This window comes from Polypterus senegalus, chromosome 9, assembly GCF_016835505.1.
Source record: "Polypterus senegalus isolate Bchr_013 chromosome 9, ASM1683550v1, whole genome shotgun sequence".
In the NCBI taxonomy this organism is placed as follows: Eukaryota; Metazoa; Chordata; class Cladistia; order Polypteriformes; family Polypteridae; genus Polypterus; species Polypterus senegalus.
The window spans coordinates 38,448,145-38,469,634 of record NC_053162.1 but is presented as its reverse complement, the minus strand read 5'-3'; the positions used below and the strand labels follow the sequence as shown (position 1 = coordinate 38,469,634).

At 37.6% G+C, this 21,490-nt stretch overlaps 1 protein-coding gene across 2 annotated transcripts in view; it reads left to right on the top strand.

The window, feature by feature from the left end:
- The window catches only part of LOC120535230 (E3 ubiquitin-protein ligase AMFR-like), a 55,560-nt gene extending 41,149 nt beyond the window's left edge, over positions 1-14,411 (top strand). Inside the window, exons 11-14 of one of the 2 annotated variants that reach the window (XM_039762936.1) lie at positions 404-538; positions 3,141-3,227; positions 3,398-3,588; positions 12,256-14,411. In XM_039762936.1, the coding sequence (XP_039618870.1) occupies positions 404-538; positions 3,141-3,227; positions 3,398-3,588; positions 12,256-12,421 (579 nt within the window). In that variant the 3' untranslated portion in view covers positions 12,422-14,411. The remainder of the gene's footprint in view (positions 1-403; positions 539-3,140; positions 3,228-3,397; positions 3,589-12,255) is intronic. The other variant, XM_039762937.1, reaches the window with a different exon arrangement.
- Positions 14,412-21,490: the final 7,079 nt, after the last annotated feature.

Sequence of the window (21,490 nt, the reverse complement as noted above, 5' to 3'; positions counted from 1 at the left end):
GTCACATTTCATTTTTTAGCACTCTGCGCCCCCCGACTTTTTGCTGGTACTGCAATTTGCACACACGTTGCTTTAATTTCTGAGGACCTGCTCAGAGGACGCATCAAATGGACGCTGGAAACGCGTGGCAGCCATGATGAACAAGCCCTTAGTCTTCAGTTCAGTAAATGGAGCAAATCAGCCTGTGCTTGAGAGATTGTTCCAGTGATTTATTTTAGGTTCAGTGGCATTTTCGTGATGAAAATCAGGCTTTAATATAGTAATTTTAAGCTTTGCTTAGTTTTTAAGTCATTAAGTTTTAAATACCATTGTAAATTATTATACATTTTGAGATACCTATTTCTAGAGTCAGTAGTTCTTTCTGCAGGAATATGCGTGGTGAACTATGCTTTCCAATTAACAGGCGCATCAGATACAGGAAATGTTCCCCCAGGTCCCCTACCATCTTGTGCTTCAAGACCTCCAACTGACGCGCTCTGTGGAAATCACCACTGACAATATTCTAGAGGGCAGAATCCAGGTGCCTTTCCCCACACAGGTAATGATTTATTTTTATTTATTTATTTTAAATAAACATATTCAGAGACCTCATACTAGTCCATGGTGTAGTATTATACTTATTGCAGTGGGGTGTTTGCTTACTTAGAGTTAAACTACAGAACCTTGGCAATTTCATCACTATAATATTATCGTTGTATGGTAAAATGTTACCCTTAAAATTATATAAAAAATAATTCCTTTGTGTAGGTCCATCACATCTGATGACTATCAAATTCATTAAATTATTCGTGCCAATATGAAGGTTAAAATACCTAAGTATATCATATGACCTTTTTTGTATTCATTATAGTGAGGGTTAAACCCATAGAAAACTTATAGATGTGTGCAAAACTTGAAAGCAGTTAAGCTTTCTTGCATAACCTGCAGAATTGCAACATAATAATTAACTGATTTAATACTTTGCAAAAATGCATCTATTATTCATTTACTGTTAACAAGACCTTAATAAAGGCTTCTTCTTGTCTTCATGACACATACAAAACATCAGTAGAGTGGTTAGTATCTCTGTGTGTATATACAGTAGAGTCTTACTTATCCTACCTTTGCTTATCCAACATTCCGTATTATCCGATGTCCCACCTCAAAAAAAAAACAAACAAAAAATATCCATCATTCGGCAACAAAAACTGCAAGTTGCGAGCGTGAGGGTAGTCTATTTTTTCTTGCTCCCGACTCTGCCGCAGCTAACTACAGTGGAAACTCGGTTTGCGAGCATAATTCGTTCTGGAAATGTGCTTGCAGTCCAAAGCACTCGTACAGTATATCAATGTGAATTTCCCCATAAGAAATAATGGAAACTCAGCTGATTCGTTCCGCAACTCAAGACTATTCATATAAAAATGATTAATACAAAATATAAAGTAAAAATACATAAAGCAAATTAACCTGCACTTTACCTTTGAAAAGAATCATGGCTGATGTGAGTGAGTTTCTAAACACTTGTGGGATTCCACCAAACGGGACGACATGCGGAAGAGCGTCTCAAAGCAATCGTAGTCTCCCAGCGCTGTAGCAGTTCAATGTAAAAACCAATCCGAAAAGAAAACGGACATGCTATAAGCGCCTGCCGTTGATGGGTGATACAAGGAAGAAGGGACATTATAAATGCACTGGGCTCCGTATTACTTTCCCCGCCGACCCTGCCCGACTACTGTGTATAGGAGAATGAAAGATCCCGCAACATTAAATAACCGTGCTGTTGCTGTTTCAAGCATAATAAAGCTGGTGCTGCTAAAAGTACTGAGACTCAGCTTCGAGTTTTCGGGTGCAAGACGGGGACTCGCACGTCACAGCACAAACACACACGCAGTCACAATGCTGTAGTAAACAGTATACGCTCGTACAGATGTTGACTATATTAGTGACGGAGTTAAGGCTAGAAACTGCAATTAATTACATTGAGCAACAAGAAGAAGCTACAGGAATCGACATAATGATGCTGCAAAGATGGCGAGACTTCACAGCGAAGAAACGGCACTCGTCAGGAAAGCAGACTACGATCAAAAATGTCTTTAAATCATCACAGGACTGAAATTTTTAAGTACAGTACATAGTGTATTTAACGTCAGACAATTCTGTAACTGTAAGTTCATTTTTTCAGTTAATTTATTCTGTTGTATTGTAAAACATGATTATTAGGTTCGTAATGTGTAAAATTATAACATAGTTTATATATATATATAATACACACACTAGAGGGCTCCGCCCCCTCCAGCGCTACACACCGTTGTGAAGAGGGGGCTGAATGCACCTCATGAAGACTTTCTAATAAAATACCACATATAACATTAATTAGCTTTTCTTTTTAATGTCTGAGTAACTGCTTAGTTAGATGCATACACACACGCGGCATCATATTCAAAAAGTCTTGAGGCTGTAATTGCTGCCAAAGGTGCATCAACAAAGTATTAACCAAAGGCTGTGAATACTTATGTACATGTGCTTTCTCAATTTTTTTATTTTTAATAAATTTGCAAAAACCTCAAGTAAACTTTTTTCACGTTGTCATTCTGGGGTGTTGTGTGTAGAATTTTTAGGGAAAAATAAATTTAATCCATTTTGGAATAAGGCTGTAACATAACAAAATGTGGAAAAAGTGATGCGCTGTGAATACTTTCCGGATGCACTGTATGTATATCTATGCATGTATATATGTATATTTGTGTGTGTATGTGTAATATCAAGAGAAAATATGTCTCGGTTAAGCCACCTCAGACCACTCCAAAGTGATGTTTTGTCAGTAGGATAACCTGCAGAGATGTAAGTGTTATGAAGACTGAAAGAAGTGTTTGTTGAGTTCATGTTGCATAACAGTAAAAGAGTATTTTTTGCAGTACCTAAACTAAACTGTTTAATACAGTTAAAACGTTTTTTTTTTTTTTTGTTTTTTTTTAACGAATGAAGTATAAACCTTATTAACACTAGATATGAGTCCATTATAAAAATTAAAAAAAAATTGTAAATTATTCTGTAAAAATATACTTGGAGTATAAAAATAAACGAAAAATATGTAAATACGGTAGTATAATATGATCAAAAAGGGAGTTTGTGTTGATTCTTTCTTTTGTTTTCTCCTTTAGCAATCATTAGGATTCAGAACTTCATTAAATAATCCATCTACAGAGTCAAACAGTTTTAATCAAGATACAACTGACAGTTCTGTTCAGGTATTATAAGTATATATATGTATGTATATATACTGTATAATGTTGGTTAGGATTTTTTTTTATAGTGTTGACAATACTTTTTTTGTTGAGGGCACATTTTAAAACACATGAATTTATTCTTGTGTAGATGCAACTTTTTATGTAAACAAATTTAATTGCTTTTTCTGCAGAATACAGATAGAGTACCTTTAGATCTCAGCCTGAATTCTGATGAGGCTACAAACACAGAAGTCAATAATGACAGTGCACCTCAGCCAGCTGAAGACTTTGAAGCTAGAGGTAGCCGCTTTTCCAAATCAGCAGAAGAACGCCAGAGGATGTTGCTCCAGAGGAAGGAAGACCTTCTGCAGCAAGCAAGAAAGTAAGGATTTCAGGGGTGCACCTACTTTTATTGAAAGTTCAACTTTTCTCCTAAAAACTAATTGAATTTTTGTCAGCGTGGCTAAAGTTTAAGCAAAAAAGAATAACAGAAACTTTGTTTTTAGATTAAAAATAAGTCCTGATTCCACTTTTGATAGTAATAAACTGAGCAAGACACATCAAGAATAACTATCTTTTTGTGTAACGGATATAATAAAACGCCTCATATCATATTTTTAAAATAAAACACCTCATCCCACAGAGCAATAACTGAGATGGACTGCAGAAATATTGTCCATATTATAACCATGAGTAACTACGTGGTCCCCCTATGCTTCAGAAATTGACCACAACACTAAAGAAGGACTCTTTTAAACATTTAATCACTAATAATGAGACTGATATTCCACATGTGTGATGCCCCTGTTCAACTGTAAATGTTAGAGTGGTAGAGGTTGGGGTCAGTAAGTATTTACACTGCTAAATCAACGTTGTTTTTGTTACCCACACAACTAGCATGTTAAATATGGTAGTATAAATGGCTGTGCAGATATATAGAATGTTACCTTTTTATTTCTGGGCGTTTCAACTTCACACTCAACACGACACAATCAAAATGTTAATGTGTGAATTTTGTTTCAGGCAAATAGACAGATTTAAAAGTTCTATTAAATAAACCATTCAGGTCATGGGGAGAAAGATTACTGTACAGATCATTTGTAACAGCACCTTGATGTGTACTGTACAAAGGCAGTAGTTATGTGGCAAAATTTATCTATTGCACAGGTTACCCTTGCTCAAAAGGGTTTTTTTTTAACTTTACTGTCTCATGTATAGAGTCAAGTTTAGCTTTTAATAGTCTTTGCTGGACCTTTCAGTATCTAAATAACCATAAATACATTTAAGAATTAAAAAGAAAAACAAAGCAAGCATTTTATAACGGCCATCTCATTGAACTAAGGTCATCTAGGGCTATCTTCTGAAAATGAGACTTGGAACATTTCACACCGGAAACATGTTTGTATTTCAGTGTATTTAAGAAAACAGAAAATGGGTTAATTTCTTTTGGCTGTTTTCTGTGACTTAGGCTAAATTTATACATACATAAGGTGACCTTCAGTTGTGCTTCAGAAAATGCAAATATAGTTCTTTGACTTGAATGGGTGCATAATAATGCAGCTTTCTGACATGAACCATCTTTGCAATATTATCATTTAATGCATTCATTAGACCAGGGGTGCCCAATGCGTCGATCGCGATGGATCGGTAGATCGCAAAGGTAGTGCAGGTAGATCACGTTGCATTCCAAAAATTTTTTTTTTTTAAAATGTTAATCTATCATACTGTATATCCTCCCTATGGCATTTGCCACTTGATTGACATATAGGACGGCCAGTCTGAGATCTCTTTTCTTCTAACACACTGGTCATCCCGCACACTAGATCAAACGTGTGAGCTACTGCAAAACTCGGGCTGTGATCTAGTTAGCCTTCCAATTTGTATCGACTAAAGAAGGTATTTTAAAAAAAAAAAAAAAATTGTTTGGGGAGGGTATGGGCTGGATGTGGAATTGGAAGAGGATTTTTTTTTCTCACAATGTCACAATCGAAGTGTGTTTGTCTGATCTGTCAATCTATCATTGCTATACCAAAGAAGGCAAATGTGGAAAGGCACTTTCGAACTGTTCATAAAAACTACGAAACTGACTTCCTTCCGAAAAGAGAGAAAGCGAGGGAACTAAAATTGCAGTTAATCGGACAGCCATCATTTTTCACTCGGCTGAATTCAAAAGCTCCTTGACTGCATTATTCGGCTCTACTTATTTATGCGAGTCAGCCTTTTCCCACATTAAGATTATTAAATCCAAATACTGTAGTGACCATAAATGTATTGAATTGTTATTGTGCCATAAAGATTATTCAGTTATGCATTGTACAACAATATATATTTTATGTATCAAGTATACTCTGTGTGTGTGTGTGTGTGTGTGTGTGTTACAGTGGGCATAAGGTGCTTTTCCTCATACTCATTCTTGGATTCACGCCAGACCCACTTCAAATATTTTTTGCCAAAAAGCTCAATTTTAGTCTCATCTGACCAAAACACACAGTCCCAGTTGAAACCCAGCACTGCTTAACAAACTCCATATGTGTACATTTGTGATTGTAGGTGAGAAAATTGTTTTTCCTTGCAAGTCTCCCAAACAGCTTGTTGGCATGGAGATAGCATCATATGGTTGTCATGGAGACTTTGTGACCCCCCAAGATACAGTTCTTTGGTGCAGTTCTCTAACAGTGAGCTCTGGAGAATGTTTTACTTCTCTTACCATCCTCCTCACTGTGTGTGGTGGCAAGATAAACTTGAGTCCTCGTCCAGCCTTGTTTGTCACTGTTCCTGTCGATTTACACTTTATTATTCCTCTGACTGTAGATGCAGGTAGGTTTAGGCAAGGAGGTATTTTCTTGTAGCCATTACCTGACTTACGAAGGTCGACACACATCTGCCTTACTTGAACAGCATGTTCTCTTGTCTTTCTCATGTTGAAGATTGGCTAACAGCAATAGGACTCTGACATATCATATTTATACCCCAGGGACAAAGGAAGTCATTAATTACTATTTAAATGTTCCAATTTACTCTGGTCAACTTTAAAAAATAAACTAGAAATTACAAAAATGCTTCAATTACATTTACAGGAATTGTTAGGGGTGCCAATAATTGTGGCACACATGATTTCATATAAAATATGCATTTCTTAATGTGGGATTTATTATTCCCGATGAATAAATGTACTTCAATTAAAGGCTGGATTTTTCTCCTTTTTGTGTTGTGAGCCTATATTTTTTGGGGAAAAAAAGGAATTTATTAGAAGCTTAAGAACACATTTTAACCAGGGGTGCCAATAATTGTGGGGCACACACACACACACACACACACATATATATATATATATATATATATATATATAGCGGACGCCGCCCGGACACAGGCTGGCGGACATGTTGTTTTCCACCACCACACGTTTATTTACAAATATATACAACAAGATCAAGTGCACACAAAACCCCCAAAAGTCCCCAGAGTCCTTGCCAACACACAATTCCTTCTCCTTCGGGCCTCCTCCTCCTCTCTCTCTTCTCCTGCCTCGTCCTGCTTCCACCCGACTCCAGCCTCGAATGAAGGGAGACGGCCCCTTTTATATGATCCCGGATGAGCTCCAGGTGTTTCCCGGACACGCCCCAGTGTGGCGGAAATGCTGGCTGTTCTCCCGGAAGCTCTCCAGGTGTCCCTCTTCTTCTTCCCCCCAGTGCTTCCTGGTGTGGCAGAAGTGCTGAGGTTCAGGGTCCCCAAGGCATTGGGGCGCCACCTGGCAGTGACCACGGGTCCCTACAGGGTTAAGCAACCAGGATGGCGGCCCCCACGTGATCCCAGTTGGGCGCACGCCCACTTCCGGTCCCCGAAGGCGTCCCGGCCGGTCGTCGCCCCTACATACTCTATCTCATTTTTAATGTAGGTTGATCATTTCGACCTGGTCATTTTAAAAGTAGCTCGCAAGCCGAAAAACTGTGGGCACCCCTGCATTAGACTAATTTGTGAAACACAAACAGATTTTTTGGTTTATATAAGAGAAAGAGATTGGCCATAGTGTTGCATTTTCTAGCTTCTCAGCGCTCACAAAGATGCACAGCTGATGAAAAATAATGACTTCTGTAAATATCACATCTAATTAGGAATGATATTTTGTGTCCAACTGCAAATGTATCCCCAGTTTGTGTAATGGCATGCACAAAGCCACAGCAGGAAGTCCTTTCTATTTTTGCTTTCCCTTCAGTATGACCATTTTGCCCTCATGGAGCAGCTTTAATTTATCTCTGTGTTAAGTTTAAATTGCTTGTCACCCAGTCATCTAGAAAATAAAAATTGAGAGATATAGCCTCTTTGACATGAAGGGTGTCCTCAAGCAGAGGCAGCAGCAATGCCCCATGGGGCATTCAATATTTCAGAGTTTCTCTTTCTGACTTGTCAGAAATCTGTCCATTTTTGTTGTCAATAGATCCTATCCAGCCAAAAAACTATTAGCACTCTGTTGTGGGATAGGATATGTGAGTAAAACTAATTTAGATAGCAAGATGAAAAAGCCATTGTTTCACATACAGGAGTTTGAATAATGTAAAGCTTGAGATGCATGAAACCTTCATTTGAATTTGAATATTCAAATTAATAAATATTTAAATCTATTCATACAGAAATCTAACAGGAATTGAACCATTAAACAAAATTTGTGCAGTTTGGAGTAATCTAAGATCTTCCATAATGTTTCTCAGCATATATATAAGGTTATACAGTGCCCTCCATAAAGTTTGGGTCAAATACACATTTTTCCTTGATTTAGTCCTCTGTTTCACAGTTTAAAAGTACAAGTGAAACCATTCAGAAATCATGGAGTTAGATTACTGCCAGACATCCGTTTCAGAGTACCACTCGTTTTACAAGAGTGAGTGACATTTTGAGCATATTTTACAAACGTGAGTTTTATTTTGAGAATGAGTGGTGCACTTGGCATGATTTTTGCCAGAGTTCTTGTGCAGTGAAAGCGGCAAGGCAGGACTTTAGCTGCAGGTGGAAGCTCCTGTTGCAGTTTACTCAGCTGATGTTACGGTGCTGCCTTTGTCTAGAAACGGGTCCTTAAGCTTTATGACCTTAGTCTCGGAAAGTCTTTCTCCCATGTGACGACTGGGATCTTTTCCTGAATAAGCAGTGGCATTGCACATGTACTTTGTTCGCATGCTCGTGTCAATCAAATACAGGAAGCTCTGCAGTCTACTTGTGACTTTTCACTCTAGGTGGATGAGTAAATAAATCAAGGCAAATAACATTCGATCTGGCTTTTATATAAGTAACATATAAATGTTTTATAAAGACCATCACAAAACATAATCACAAACAGGACTTTGGACAGTATCTTGGCAAGCTCTGTAAGCCCTGCTGTTTTGTTGAAGGACATGCGTATGGCAGATTCACTGGCAGGATGACGCCCAACGTATTGCTGCATCCAAACGGTGCCATCTTTTGCCTTTACACCTGGTGCAGATGCATTGTTCTTGTGTATGGCTGGACGTTTTTGCAGGGAGGGTTTCTGTTCTCTTTTTCCGATGTAGAACCCTCATCTGAGTTCACCTCTGTTATAGCACGTCTTTATTTGAAAATTAACAGTGTCAGATTAGGGCGAGCATGACCGTGACTGAGAGAATAAAAGTGAACAATGAAACAAAACTCAAATTTTTACAAATACCATAAATTTACACCAGATGTTACAGACTCAAATAGTAATAATAATAGCCACTAACTACTCAAAACAGTTAATGTGTGGAGGACCCGGTATCAAACCTGCCATCTCTTGACAGCTGTTCTTACCTGTACACCAGAGAAGCAGATGTATATGTGGGTGTGTATGTCATACTCTATCCAGATTTGTTTTACTTTGGTTAAATTCTTGAAGAAAGGCGCACTTGTTTTATGTGTGTCTTTTGTGAAAGTGTTTGTGATATTTAGACTTCAGTTTCACACATTATGCACTTCATGTCAGCATTTTGCCAATTATTGGTAGAACATGAAAAAAGTTTCTGTTCTAGTTATGTGTTCAGCATTTTTTGCCTTGCATTTCTTGTCATCCTACATTTACACAGATAGTTGTAGACATGGCACACACACGAAATGTATTTGTCCCAATAACAATATATTATTTACCCTATACAATTCAAGGCAGTTTGTACTCAGATAAACAGACTTTAGCTGGGAGAACTTTGTGTACAACTAAAGCTGCGTCGGTGGAGGATGGGATAGCAGACTGCCTGCTGCTGGTGCCGATTGACATATTTGCAAAATAAAAGATGCTGATGACGAGGTACGAGGGAATTTTCAGGTGGTCCTGGATTACAAATTTTTTCATAGGTTTCAGGGATTCTAGTGTTGTCTTATTCACTCTGTCCTAACCTAAAGCCTCTGGTTGCTCTGCAGAGCATCTTACAAACACTTAGCAGTAATCTCAGTTAGTATAGTTACTGCTGTGATGGAGGTACAAGAAGTATTGATACCCTTCTTCTATGAGGGGAAGTGTATCAGAAACCTTGTGGCTTTCAACTGGTTTACAGAAAATATTTAGTAGTTTAATTAAACCAATGTGTACAATGCACAAACTATAATTGGGATTAACATGATTTAGTATGGTATTTTGCATTGCACTTTACAGAATCACTACGAATTATGCTTGTACTAGTTTGCATTTGTGTCTGTGCATCAAACAAGATTGAGAAAATTGTTTTTGTGAACTCTTGCTTTATGAAAATGCTCTTAATCTATTGAAATACATTAATCTTCAGTTGTGTTTAAGCTGTAAATACAAACCAGATTCCAAAAAAGTTGGGCCATTAAACAAATTGTGAATAAAAACTGAATGCAATGATGTGGAGATGGCAAATGTCAATATTTTATTTGTAATATAACGTAGATGACAGATCAAACGTTTAATCCAAGTAAATGTATCATTTTAAAGGAAAAATATGTTAATTCAAAATTTCACGGTGTCAACAAATCCCAAAAAAGTAGGGACAAGTAGCAATAAGAGGCTGGAAAAAGTAAATTTGAGCATAACGAAGAGCTGGAAGACCAATAAACACTAATTAGGTCAATTGGCAACATGATTGGGTATAAAAAGAGCTTCTCACACCCAGCAAAAAATTGCAAAGACTTTGCATCTATCATCATCAACTATGCATAACATCATCCGAAGATTCCGAGAATCTGGAACAATCTCTGTGCGTAAGGGTCAAGGCCGTAAAACCATACTGGATGCCCGTGATCTCCGGGCCCTTAAACGACACTGCACCACAAACAGGAATGCTAATGTAAAGGAAATCACAGAATGGGCTCAGGAATACTTCCAGAAACCATTGTCAGTGAACACAATCCACTGTGCCATCCGCCGTTGCCAGCTGAAACTCTACAGTGCAAAGAAGAAGCCATTTCTAAGCAAGATCCACAAGCTCAGGCGTTGTCACTGGGCCAGGGATCATTTAAAATGGAGTGTGGCAAAATGGAAGACTGTTCTGTGGTCAGACGAGTCATGATTCAAAGTTCTTTTTGGAAATCTGGGACGCCATGTCATCCGGACCAAAGAGGACAAGGACAACCCAAGTTGTTATCAACGCTCAGTTCAGAAGCCTGCATCTCTGATGGTATGGGGTTGCGTAAGTGCGTGTGGCATGGGCAGCTTGCATGTCTGGAAAGGCACCATCAATGCAGAAAAATATATTCAGGTTCTAGAACAACATATGCTCCCATCCAGACGTCATCTCTTTCAGGGAAGACCCTGCATTTTTCAACAAGATAATGCCAGACCACATTCTGCATCAATCACAACATCATGGCTGCGTAGGAGAAGGATCCGGGTACTGAAATGGCCAGTCTGCAGTCCAGATCTTTCACCTATAGAGAACATTTGGCACATCATAAAGAGGAAGGTGCGACAAAGAAGGCCCAAGACGATTGAACAGTTAGAGGCCTGTATTAGACAAAAATGGGAGAGCATTCCTATTTCAAAACTTGAGAAACTGGTCTCCTCAGTCCCCAAACGTCTGTTGAGTGTTTCTGAATCAACATATTTTTCCCTTAAAATGATACATTTTCTCAGTTTAAACTTTTGTTCCGTGATTTATGTTCTATTCTGAATAAAATATTAGAAGTTGGCACCTCCACATCATTGCATTCAGTTTTTAATCACGATTTGTATAGTGTCCCAACTTTTTTGGAATCCGGTTTGTATCAGACATCAAGTTGGGCAAGGGATGAATGCAGGGCAATAGTCAGTCTTTCAAGATGAACTTTTTAACACCAATAGCAAACAGGCAGTGTAATATCTTCAGGTTCACCTTTTTCTTTTGCCTTATAAGCAAAGTATCACCATATCTAACTTCGACTGCCCTATTTATCAACACGTTGGGGACGACTAGTGTTATCAACCGCTTTTATCTCTTTATTTTTATTTTTTTTTAAACTGAATTGACGAGTATGTAGCAAAGCTCAGCTAGTGTATCATTTAGTTTTCTGCTAATTACACAGATGCACTGCCGCATGCACAGAATCAACATGTCCTCTCTGTGCTGTCCATACTTTTGTTAAAGATGCATCTCTTGCTTTTCAAAAAAAGGTGGCTTAAAGCAATTTCAGTCACATTGTTATGTAGTAACATTACCAAATTTTGATTAATGGTGATATAGTACTGTTTCTAAATTTTTGTAGTTTGGTACTTTTTTTATTACTGGTATATCAGGCAACAGTAAATGTGACCTTGTTCGTGTCAGTATATTAGAAGTAGGGATGTGTTTTTACGTTTCTCATTGGCTTTTTCTCAATATTTAATCATTTTTGTAGGGTATCGCATAAGTATAATTATCATTCCTGAAAAGAGTCAGTAGTGTAAATTAATAATGTGTTACCTTCTTTACCAGATTGAAATGGGTCTGTTGTATTAGGATTTACTGAATAAAAATTATTAATTATGATTAAGAACTAACTTACTCCCAGGCTTTGGGAAATATACATTTTATAAGATTCTTTTGGAGAGCTGTCTTAATTATACACATTCCAATGTTTTTTTCTGTTTTTATAGGAGATATCTTAGTAAGAGCTCCAATGAGGATGAGGAAGAGGAAGAGGCTGCCATCTTTTTTTCAGAGGCAAGGGTTTCTGGTACAGATGCCATTAGTGTTAGACGCCGTACACTAGCAGCAGCAGCTGAAAGAAGAATGCAGAGGCACCAGGATGCACCCCAGTAAGGAACCCCTGGACAGTGGACTTCATTAGACATCTGTAACTTTTACTTATCGAAGGAGCCTTTTAAATCTCCAAATTTTAAAGCTTTTTGCAAAAGCAAGCCAGACCATTCCTCTCTTACCATGTTTCACATGTGATAATTTATTTCTAAACAACTTGCAGTCTTAAGCTGAGAAGGGATGAATTGTTTGCTGAAGCAAAAAGTGGCAAAGTTCAAGTTGTAATGCCAAGCAGCATTTCAGTACTCATCAGGAAAAACTTTCATGTTTGAAAACAAAAACATGGAATTTGCCTGTTACTACAAGATCAGAATGCCCAGAGGAGATAACCTTTTTCCACTGATGTCTTGATAAAGTATTTTTTGGTTGGTCACTTTTAAGTTTAAGGTAAAAAGGGAAGTGAGCATGTTAAGATTTTATATTGAATATTTTGTGTATCCGTTTCACACCCACAATCAGCTCTCTTTTGAGGAGAAATATGTTATATAGTATTGTGTGCAAGTTTTATTTAAAAAATACTGACATTTTAAAGTAAGCTGCCAAGCTTTCCACTCAATGCAGTATTCACATCAGGGCACATTCAAGAGGTATTTTTCCCTGGCATGATAAGATCACAGAGCGGAACTTGCAGTCTGATTATTCCAATTTTTATTTTTTTAAAGTTCTGTGTCAGGTTCCACACTTGGAAAGGATGTTGGACTTGCTGCTGCTCGTTTTCAATGGTGCTTTGACTTTCTGCATTCATATGCACGGGCAGAATGCTGAAAGTTAAAACATTCTGTTCTATATAAGAAGGTAATGGTGTCAGTGAAGGTTCTTATCACCGGATTGGTCCCACAATAGTTCAGTATTGTACATTTTGAGATACTAATGCATGGGGTACTGCTTAGCTTGTTTGGTCCATTGACATGGGAAACTCACAGCTTGTAAACATCCGTTTTCAGACACTGTAACAAAGTTTAGTTGCACTGGTACCATATATTTGTATTTTCTTTGAGCCCTGTGCTTGTATTCCAGTAGCTTGGGTTCTTGTTTGAAACTGTAATCTCAAGTATATTTGAGCCAGCTGTACTGCAAGTTATTTACTTAGTTTAACTTTTACTAGAGAATAACTTCAGTTCTTGTTAAGAACATGGAGGTCGTCTTTAGAGGCTTTTTGTTTATTTATGAAATACAGAAATGTAAATGATTAGTTAATCCTGAATTTGAAGTGGCTCAGGTGAAAATTTATCAAGGGTTAAAGTTAACCAGTTTAATTGTGTGGTTTTCTATAAAATTTGTGGGTTAAATGCAGCAAAAAAGAAAATGTTTACATAACCCTGATTCGTGTAGTTTGAAGCTCCTCTGACAAATCAGTGCTTTTGATTGAACAAAATTTTGTATTCTTAGGCATGGTAGCTTTTGCATCATGCAGCTTAGTATTGCAATGTAAAGAAAACGTAAAACTATGGAGTAAAGGTAGAGCATATGGGATAGTCGAAGCCTATGTGCCGGAGTGTTACGGAGGCACCACTTAAACAGTGTTGTGGTATCACAGAGTTTGCTGTTAAACCTGCCAATGCTGTTGCATCACTAGTTGTCATTTTGGGTCTGCTCTGTTTTCTGCCTTCTTTGAAAAGAAAACAAAAGAATTCTTGAATAAAATGTCTGTCTTATTTAAAGGAAAAAACAAAAACTTTGCATTAGTGCCTAATAAATAGTAATAACAAAAAAATTACTGATGTTCAGTGTGGAAAGTTATATCTGCATAAACTGTGGATAAGTTTTTTGTAAATAATTTTATAATAAACTTTTTATTACAGGCAAGTGTCCTGGAGAAAGTAGGAGTCAGAGTTAAGGTAGCAGCATTTAACCAAACCTAACTTTCTTGTGCCGAACACTTTTAAAAAGCTTTAAAGATGTGCATTTGTTCTTGACAAGTAACAAATAATTTGCATTTTTGAGATCATTTATGATTTGTATTTGCTCAATAAAATTGTTTTCTTGCATGCTTTTTCTACTGTGTTTTGACTGTTTTTGAAAAAGTGTACATTTACATGAACTTTAAATAGCAAGCCCTGTCTTCTCTGTTTGGATGGTAGGAGCACCAGTCAGTAGAAAGGATTGAAGTGTCTGTCTTGTGGCTTACCCTACAAAACTTTAACCAGTGGTGCAATATAGAGAGACAACTGTGGTTTTATTTCTTCTTTTGATATTTTATGTCTGGCTTTTTACGTAAAAAGGTGGCATGGCATCTAAACATTAAAAGGTTTGATAGTATTTTCTTAACATCAGTGAGACTACAGTTTGCTGCATGTATACAGTATGGATATGCTTCAGTATTCAGTATGTGCTAACTGTAGAAAAATGGAAAGATTAAAAATTTACTTTAGAATGTAGCACCATCAGAATGAATCTGAAGTGGAAGAGTGAAGAAAATGTGGCTGCCCAGTTTAAGAAATAAAAATTACATTTTTATGTCATGTTAATCCTAATCTTTTACTTTATGTAAATAGTCTATAATTGGATAAAAGCTCATTTGTAATTATATATTCCATTTTATGATGTTGTGTAGTGCAACTATCACATAGAACTAACTGATTTTCTCGTTGTCGTCTTGGCCAAACCCCAAGAATGCCGATGACTTGTAAGCAGATATCTTGCCTGATAAGAAAAGTTTTTGTTTTTTTCCAGGCTGCAGCTATCCCTTAATTTCAGCTGCCTAATTTTATGAAATATTTTCATCTAATCTGCTCAGTCTAGTTTAGACAGGACCTATCATCAAAAATCAAGAACTGGCCTGACGTGGCAGTAAAAGTTTTAAGAGTTTCACCCAAGCAAGCTCCCTGTCTTTGGATTGTAAGATAAAGCAAATATGAACAGTGCTTTAGCAACTATGTCTGTGCTCTTACTTTGGTTACCTGGTGGCCCTCAATTGTGTTGATGTGTTGGGTGTGACTGTAGATTTGCATCAGTGGTGTTTGATTTTGTCTCATCCTGTTAAGGACTGATTTTTTTTTTTCCTAGCAGCTGATACTACCGTAATATGCTTCTCCCTACCCTTTTAGAAAAGACACAACTGTTTAAAAAATGAATGGATGAGTGTGCTTGCCTTGCTAGTGTTGCATCCTGAGCTTAGTTAGTTTCACAGTTGCACTCCTTGTTCCTGAGAGTCGCTACAACTTACTACCTGCTGTACTAAAGTTAGCTAAATGCGGTCATAAAATGGATGGGTAAACCATTTTTAATTATAGTAAAATAATTAAAGGTTAGCTGTGCCCTTATTGTATCTTTTTGGAACAAAAAAGAGCCAATACAGTTAAGAGACCAGCACAGCATGGGTTTCCAGATGAAGATGTCAGAAGGAGAAATTAAGTGTGCAGCTATGAAATGAAAACCTGTTGTAAAGAAAATAAGCAGGAGTGTTATAGGAACTTTAAACTAGTATGTAGTGTAGTTTTAGTTTAGAGAGAACTTTATTTGTACACGGGGGGGAAATAAGTCCACCTTAAAAAAGGATAAGTATCTGTGTCCATTTGGTTTCTATGTCTTTGGCATTCCAATAAATAACGCATCACAAACATTTGTAGCAATGCATTGCGTTTGGCATTCTTAACAGATGGTGCATCACATTCTGTATTGGAACAGAACAGGGCAGTCAAAAGGCCTACTTATATTGTAAATTGCTTACTAATGACAAATATAAGTAGGATAATGAATCAAATAATATATTCAAGGAACACATCAGGAAAAACTAGGAAACAGAGCGATGTCTACATTCAAAAAAGGATTGTGTATCTAGTAAATAAATTAGTTAATACAGTTCAAGTACAAATACAAAAAATGAAATGATCTTTATATATAATATGCTGTTGTAGCTGTCTGTTTGTCTGTCCAGGATTTTGAATCACCTGTAGCTCACAAACCGTTTGAACTATTGTCCTGAAATTTGGTACACATATACTACATGACATCTACTATCCGCTTTCGGGGTGATGATTGACCTCCAAGGTTATTCCTCTTTTTTATTTTTATTTTATTGCAGGATCAACTCTTGGCAGAGGCCTGCAGGGCAGTCATGCGGCGCATGTGTATGGGCGCCGTTCTCATTCCTACTACCTTCACCGTCACTTCTACCTCTTCATATCTTAAATCATTCTTGAGGTAGATTGAAGAATTAAGTGCTCGCTTAAGTGAAAAATTAAAGAAAACATACTATGTAATTGCAACACAAACACTGACTTAATCAGTTTTAATGTGAAAAGATGCCCACAAATGAAGAGAAGAAGCAGGTCGCTTGGACATAGAGAAGAAGAGCTGCTCAGGAAGCAGCAACTGCATCAACCTCTGAGCAGACGAATGCTAAAGGTACAGAGAAAGAAAGAAGATGAAAATTAGAAATGCTCAAGTCAAGTGTAACGTGCTGTGCACTGTTACTGGTGTTAAAGTAATGCAAATAGAAAAAAACTCGGAATAAACCATATACACAAATACAAGAAAAATGGAAATGCATGCAGAACATTTAACAGTTAAATTAGTCAAATAAGAGAATACAACATAGATATGAGACAGGATATAGCGGGTTGGATAATGACTGACTAACACAGGGTCACAGGGGTCCGCTGAGCCAATCCCAGCCAGCACAGGGTAGGAACAAATTCCAGGCAGGGTGCGAGCCCCCTGCCGGCCACAGACATACACATCCACACACTAGGGACAATTTAGGCTCGCCAATGCACCCAACCTGCATGTCTTTGGACTGTGGGAGGAAACCCACGCAGACACAAACAAAAAATGCAAACTCCACGCAGGGAGGACATGGGAAGTGAACCCAGGACTACAAACTGCAAGGCAGCAGCGCTACCACTGCACCACCGTGCTGCTTAATATAAGACAGTGTTTATCAAAATGTTACGAAATGATGTGAAGCCAATAAAACTGTCCATATACCTGTAAAGTTAATGGTAGAAAAATGTTTTTCGATATTCTTTGGCTTCAACTCCTTGTGTAAGCACAAACTCTTAACAGGATCATGCCTTCATTGTATTTGAAAGAAAGTCCGGTTTATCAAAGGACCTTTTTTTGTGCATGCAAGATCTTTTAGTTACTCAGCTGATAAAATTAAAGAATCCTCCGGTAGTAATCTTTCCTCTTCCGATTCAAAGACATTATCTAAATTAAATGAACCTACTAAACATGCATATTGATTTAAATTGCATGGGGAGTTTTTAAAAGACTATTGTATCAACCTGCATATCTCTTTTGAGGCTTGCACATCTCTTGACATCTCCTTTCAGCATCAATTGAATGACCCTCCTTTAGGGATGCAGGAAGCTGGAGTACCAACCTACCACAGAGAACACTCGCACTCTAGTTTGTAGTTGCTACGTAACCCAATTTGAGATGTGGATGGGAAAACAATCCACAAATCTGTAGAGCATATGCAACTCCAAGCCAATGGACGGATCTTTAGCTGTGAGGCAGCAGTGCTGCTAAATATTCAATATTATTGAAATATGTATTGATAAATTATAAAAATGGTAAAAATTACCTATTGCTTATCTTTTTTTTTTAACTATGTAGCAAGAGCCCTAAAATATTAATTATTTTTTTTTTTTTTTTAATTCTAAATGACCACCAGCAGATGGAAACCTCTCAAATTGCAAATACAAAGAATATGTGGATGTTTTCAGTAATTTGGCTTTTCTTGTTATGTGACATTACTGTAATTATGATTTTATGAGCTTTTTCACAACACTGGCAAGTTCAAATGTGTATTTCACATTGAAATCATAGTATGAATTTGTCATTACATGTCATTTTTTTTTTCTTCTTTCAGCAAGGTTTTACTCTGTACATAATCAGAAGCTGCACCCACCCACAGGCTGCTGCCAAAAATTTTCATGAAAATCAGCATGCAAAACAGGTGACACAAGAGTATTAAATTATTCTAAGGAGAGCGCAAAGAAGCATCATCTTGTTCCAAAACTGAGCTTCTTGTGGGCTTACCGATTGCATCAATCATCATACAAGTGTCTAAACGTGTAATGGTCCCCGGAGATTGTGGATCTTGAACCAGTAACCTGTAACCTGGTGTCCCAAAATCAGCCCACAGATGAGTCTAAGAACAAGGCTGGTCATAAAATGCTGCCAATGGGCTGTGGCAAACATGTATAGTCAAGCAGTATAGAAATTGGGAAGAGGCCCCAAAAAAGCTAGCCAGAAATGGTTCTACAGACCTATGAAAAAGTATGGGAACCCATCTCAGCCTGCATAATAATTTACTTTCAACAAAAAAGATAACAGTAGTATGTCTTTCATTTCCTAGGAACATCCAAGTACTGGGGTGTTTTCTGAACAAAGATTTTTAGTGAAGCAGTATGTAGTTGTATGAAATTATATCAAATGTGAAAAACTGGCTGTGCAAAAATGTGGGTCCCCTTGTAATTTTGCTGATTTGAATGCATATAACTGCTCAATACTGATTACTTACAACACCAAATTGGTTGGATTAGCTCGCTAAGCCTTGAACTTCATAGACAGGTGTGTCCAATCATGAGAAAAGGTATTTATTGAAGGTGGTCAATTGCAAGTTGTGCTTCCCTTTGATTCTCCTCTGAAGAGTGACAGCATGGGATCCGCAAAGCAACTCTCAAAAGATCTGAAAACAAAGATTGTTCAGTATCAAAGCTATCTCAGAGGTTTAAACTGTCAGTTTCAACTGTAAGGAATGAAATCTGGAAATGGAAGGCCACCGGCACAGTTGCTGTTAAACCCAGCAGGACTGGCAGGCCAAGAAAAATACAGAAGCGGCATATGTGCAGGACTGTGAGAATGGTTACAGACAACCCACAGATCACCTCCAAAGATCTGCAAGAACATCTTGCTGCAGATGGTATATCTGTACATCGTTCTACAATTCAGCGCAATTTGCACAAAGAACATCTGTATGGCAGGGTGATGAGAAAGAAGCCACAAACTGAGTCGCTTGTTGTATGCAAATGCTCATTTAGACAAGCCAGATTCATTTTGGAACAAAGTACTTTGGACTGATGAGACAAAAATTGAGTTTTTGGTCATCACAAAAAGCGTTTTGCATGGTGGAAGAAGAACACCGCATTCCAAGAAAAACACCTTCTACCTACTGTCAAATTTGGTGGAGGCTCCATCATGCTGTGTGGCTAGTTCAGGGACTGGGGCCCTTGTTAAAGTTGAGGGTCGGATGAATTCAACCCAATATCAACAAATTCTTCAGCATAATGTTCAAGCATCAGTCACTGTTAGGGTGCCCAAATTTATGCACCTGTCTAATTTTGTTATGTTGCATATTTTCTGTTAATCCAATAAACTTAATGTCACTGCTAAAATACTTCTGTTTCCATAAGGCATGCCATATATTGCTACTTGGAAAGTTCAGCTAACAAAAAATCCAAAGAATTAAGAGGGGTTCCCAAACTTTTTCATATGACTGTACATGTGCCAGAATCTCTTCATATCAAAGTGACCGTTAACAGATGGCAGCTGCCAGTGTGCTGTGTGGAACATTTCATCTAAATATTTCCAAATTCAGTGGTCTTTAACCTCTAGGCAGAAGCAGGACTGAACGCTGAAAATCCTATTATGTTAGTCCACTGAAAACTGCTCGTGCTCCACGCCAGTGCTGCCTGACTCAGTCAATGATAATCAGCCGCTGTCTAAGAATTTCCAAATGTGAGAGTCATCAATCCATGTCTTGAGGCATTATACCTACTGACTGTAAATGATGAAATGTGTTCATCTGAGAATTGTAACTGGTAGGTGCGTGATCTGTGGTCTTGAGCCTATAGGCAACCATTATCACCAGCCTCAACAAGATGTTAAGCCCTAAGGAAAATATATAAACAGTACTTAGGTCTGATCACTAAGCCTCACAAAGATCAAACTTACTTAACTGTTTATCAGACAAACCGCAGTGTGTTATTGAGCTATTCAGGGGTCACTCCAGCAGCATTAAAAGTATCCCAATGCCGCTGTTGTCCAACCTCTATCTTGTTAGCAAATTTTAATGATGAGCCTGACACATGGCCTTCTAATGGTGCTTAGGAATATAACAAAGGTCACAGTTATTGTACCTTAGCATGTTGTTCTTAAAAAAAGATACAAACTGAATGAATGACCTGGAGGAAGCTGTTTTTTTTGTAAACCTTTCAAATCTTTTTCAACAAAGAGCAGTTGAGTTCATCTGCCAAATTTAAAAGAACTGATGCCGAGATGTAATGGTTAAATTCTTACCTGTCATTAACTCTCCACAGGTTTCTCAGGCTGTTTGGTAACTACATCCAAACTGTCAAGTGTTTATAACATATGTCCTGGTTCTTCTTTACATTACTTTGAAGGGCACCTGCTTGTCACTCTGCAGTTATGCATTTGTGATTTGTAAACACTTCATCCAAATATATACTGTGAAGATTTTGGAAAATAAACAAGAGTGACCTGCTGGACCATTGTAACAAGTAATGAAAACTTCAAGAAAATCTCCAGTTACTTGTGATCCACTAACTCCCATGCACCTCTATTTTTTATGACTCCCAATAGCCCCCATATATACTGTACATCTTTTGCTCTCTTAATGTTACAGACTAATATACATGTTATGGCATATACAGCATATACTGTGGCATACACGATTAAAGTATTACCTTCTATATATTGTATATAGAATACTAAGGGTTGTCTGTCTGGTATGCAGTTGATTACATGAGAATTACTGGAGCTAGAATCTTCATCTTGCTCTTAATGGAAATAGTATGACCTGATACATGCTAGTAAAGAAAAAGAAATTGGGCAGCGGCAACCTCTGTGAAGTTATTGTAGTTTGCCTTTTTTTTTTTTAAACTGCATGAGAAGGTGAAATGGCAGAAAGGAAAATAATGGTAATGTCTGCTGAGCATCAAATGTAGGATTCACAATTGTATCCTCACGGCAAAGTGAGTGTTAGGTTCGGAAAATACAGTGCTACACACTGCAGACATTCCCAGTTTCCCAGAATTCATTGTGTTCTCATGGACTCCTACAGGCACTTCCCAATCTCCCAGAAATACATTTTCTTCCACC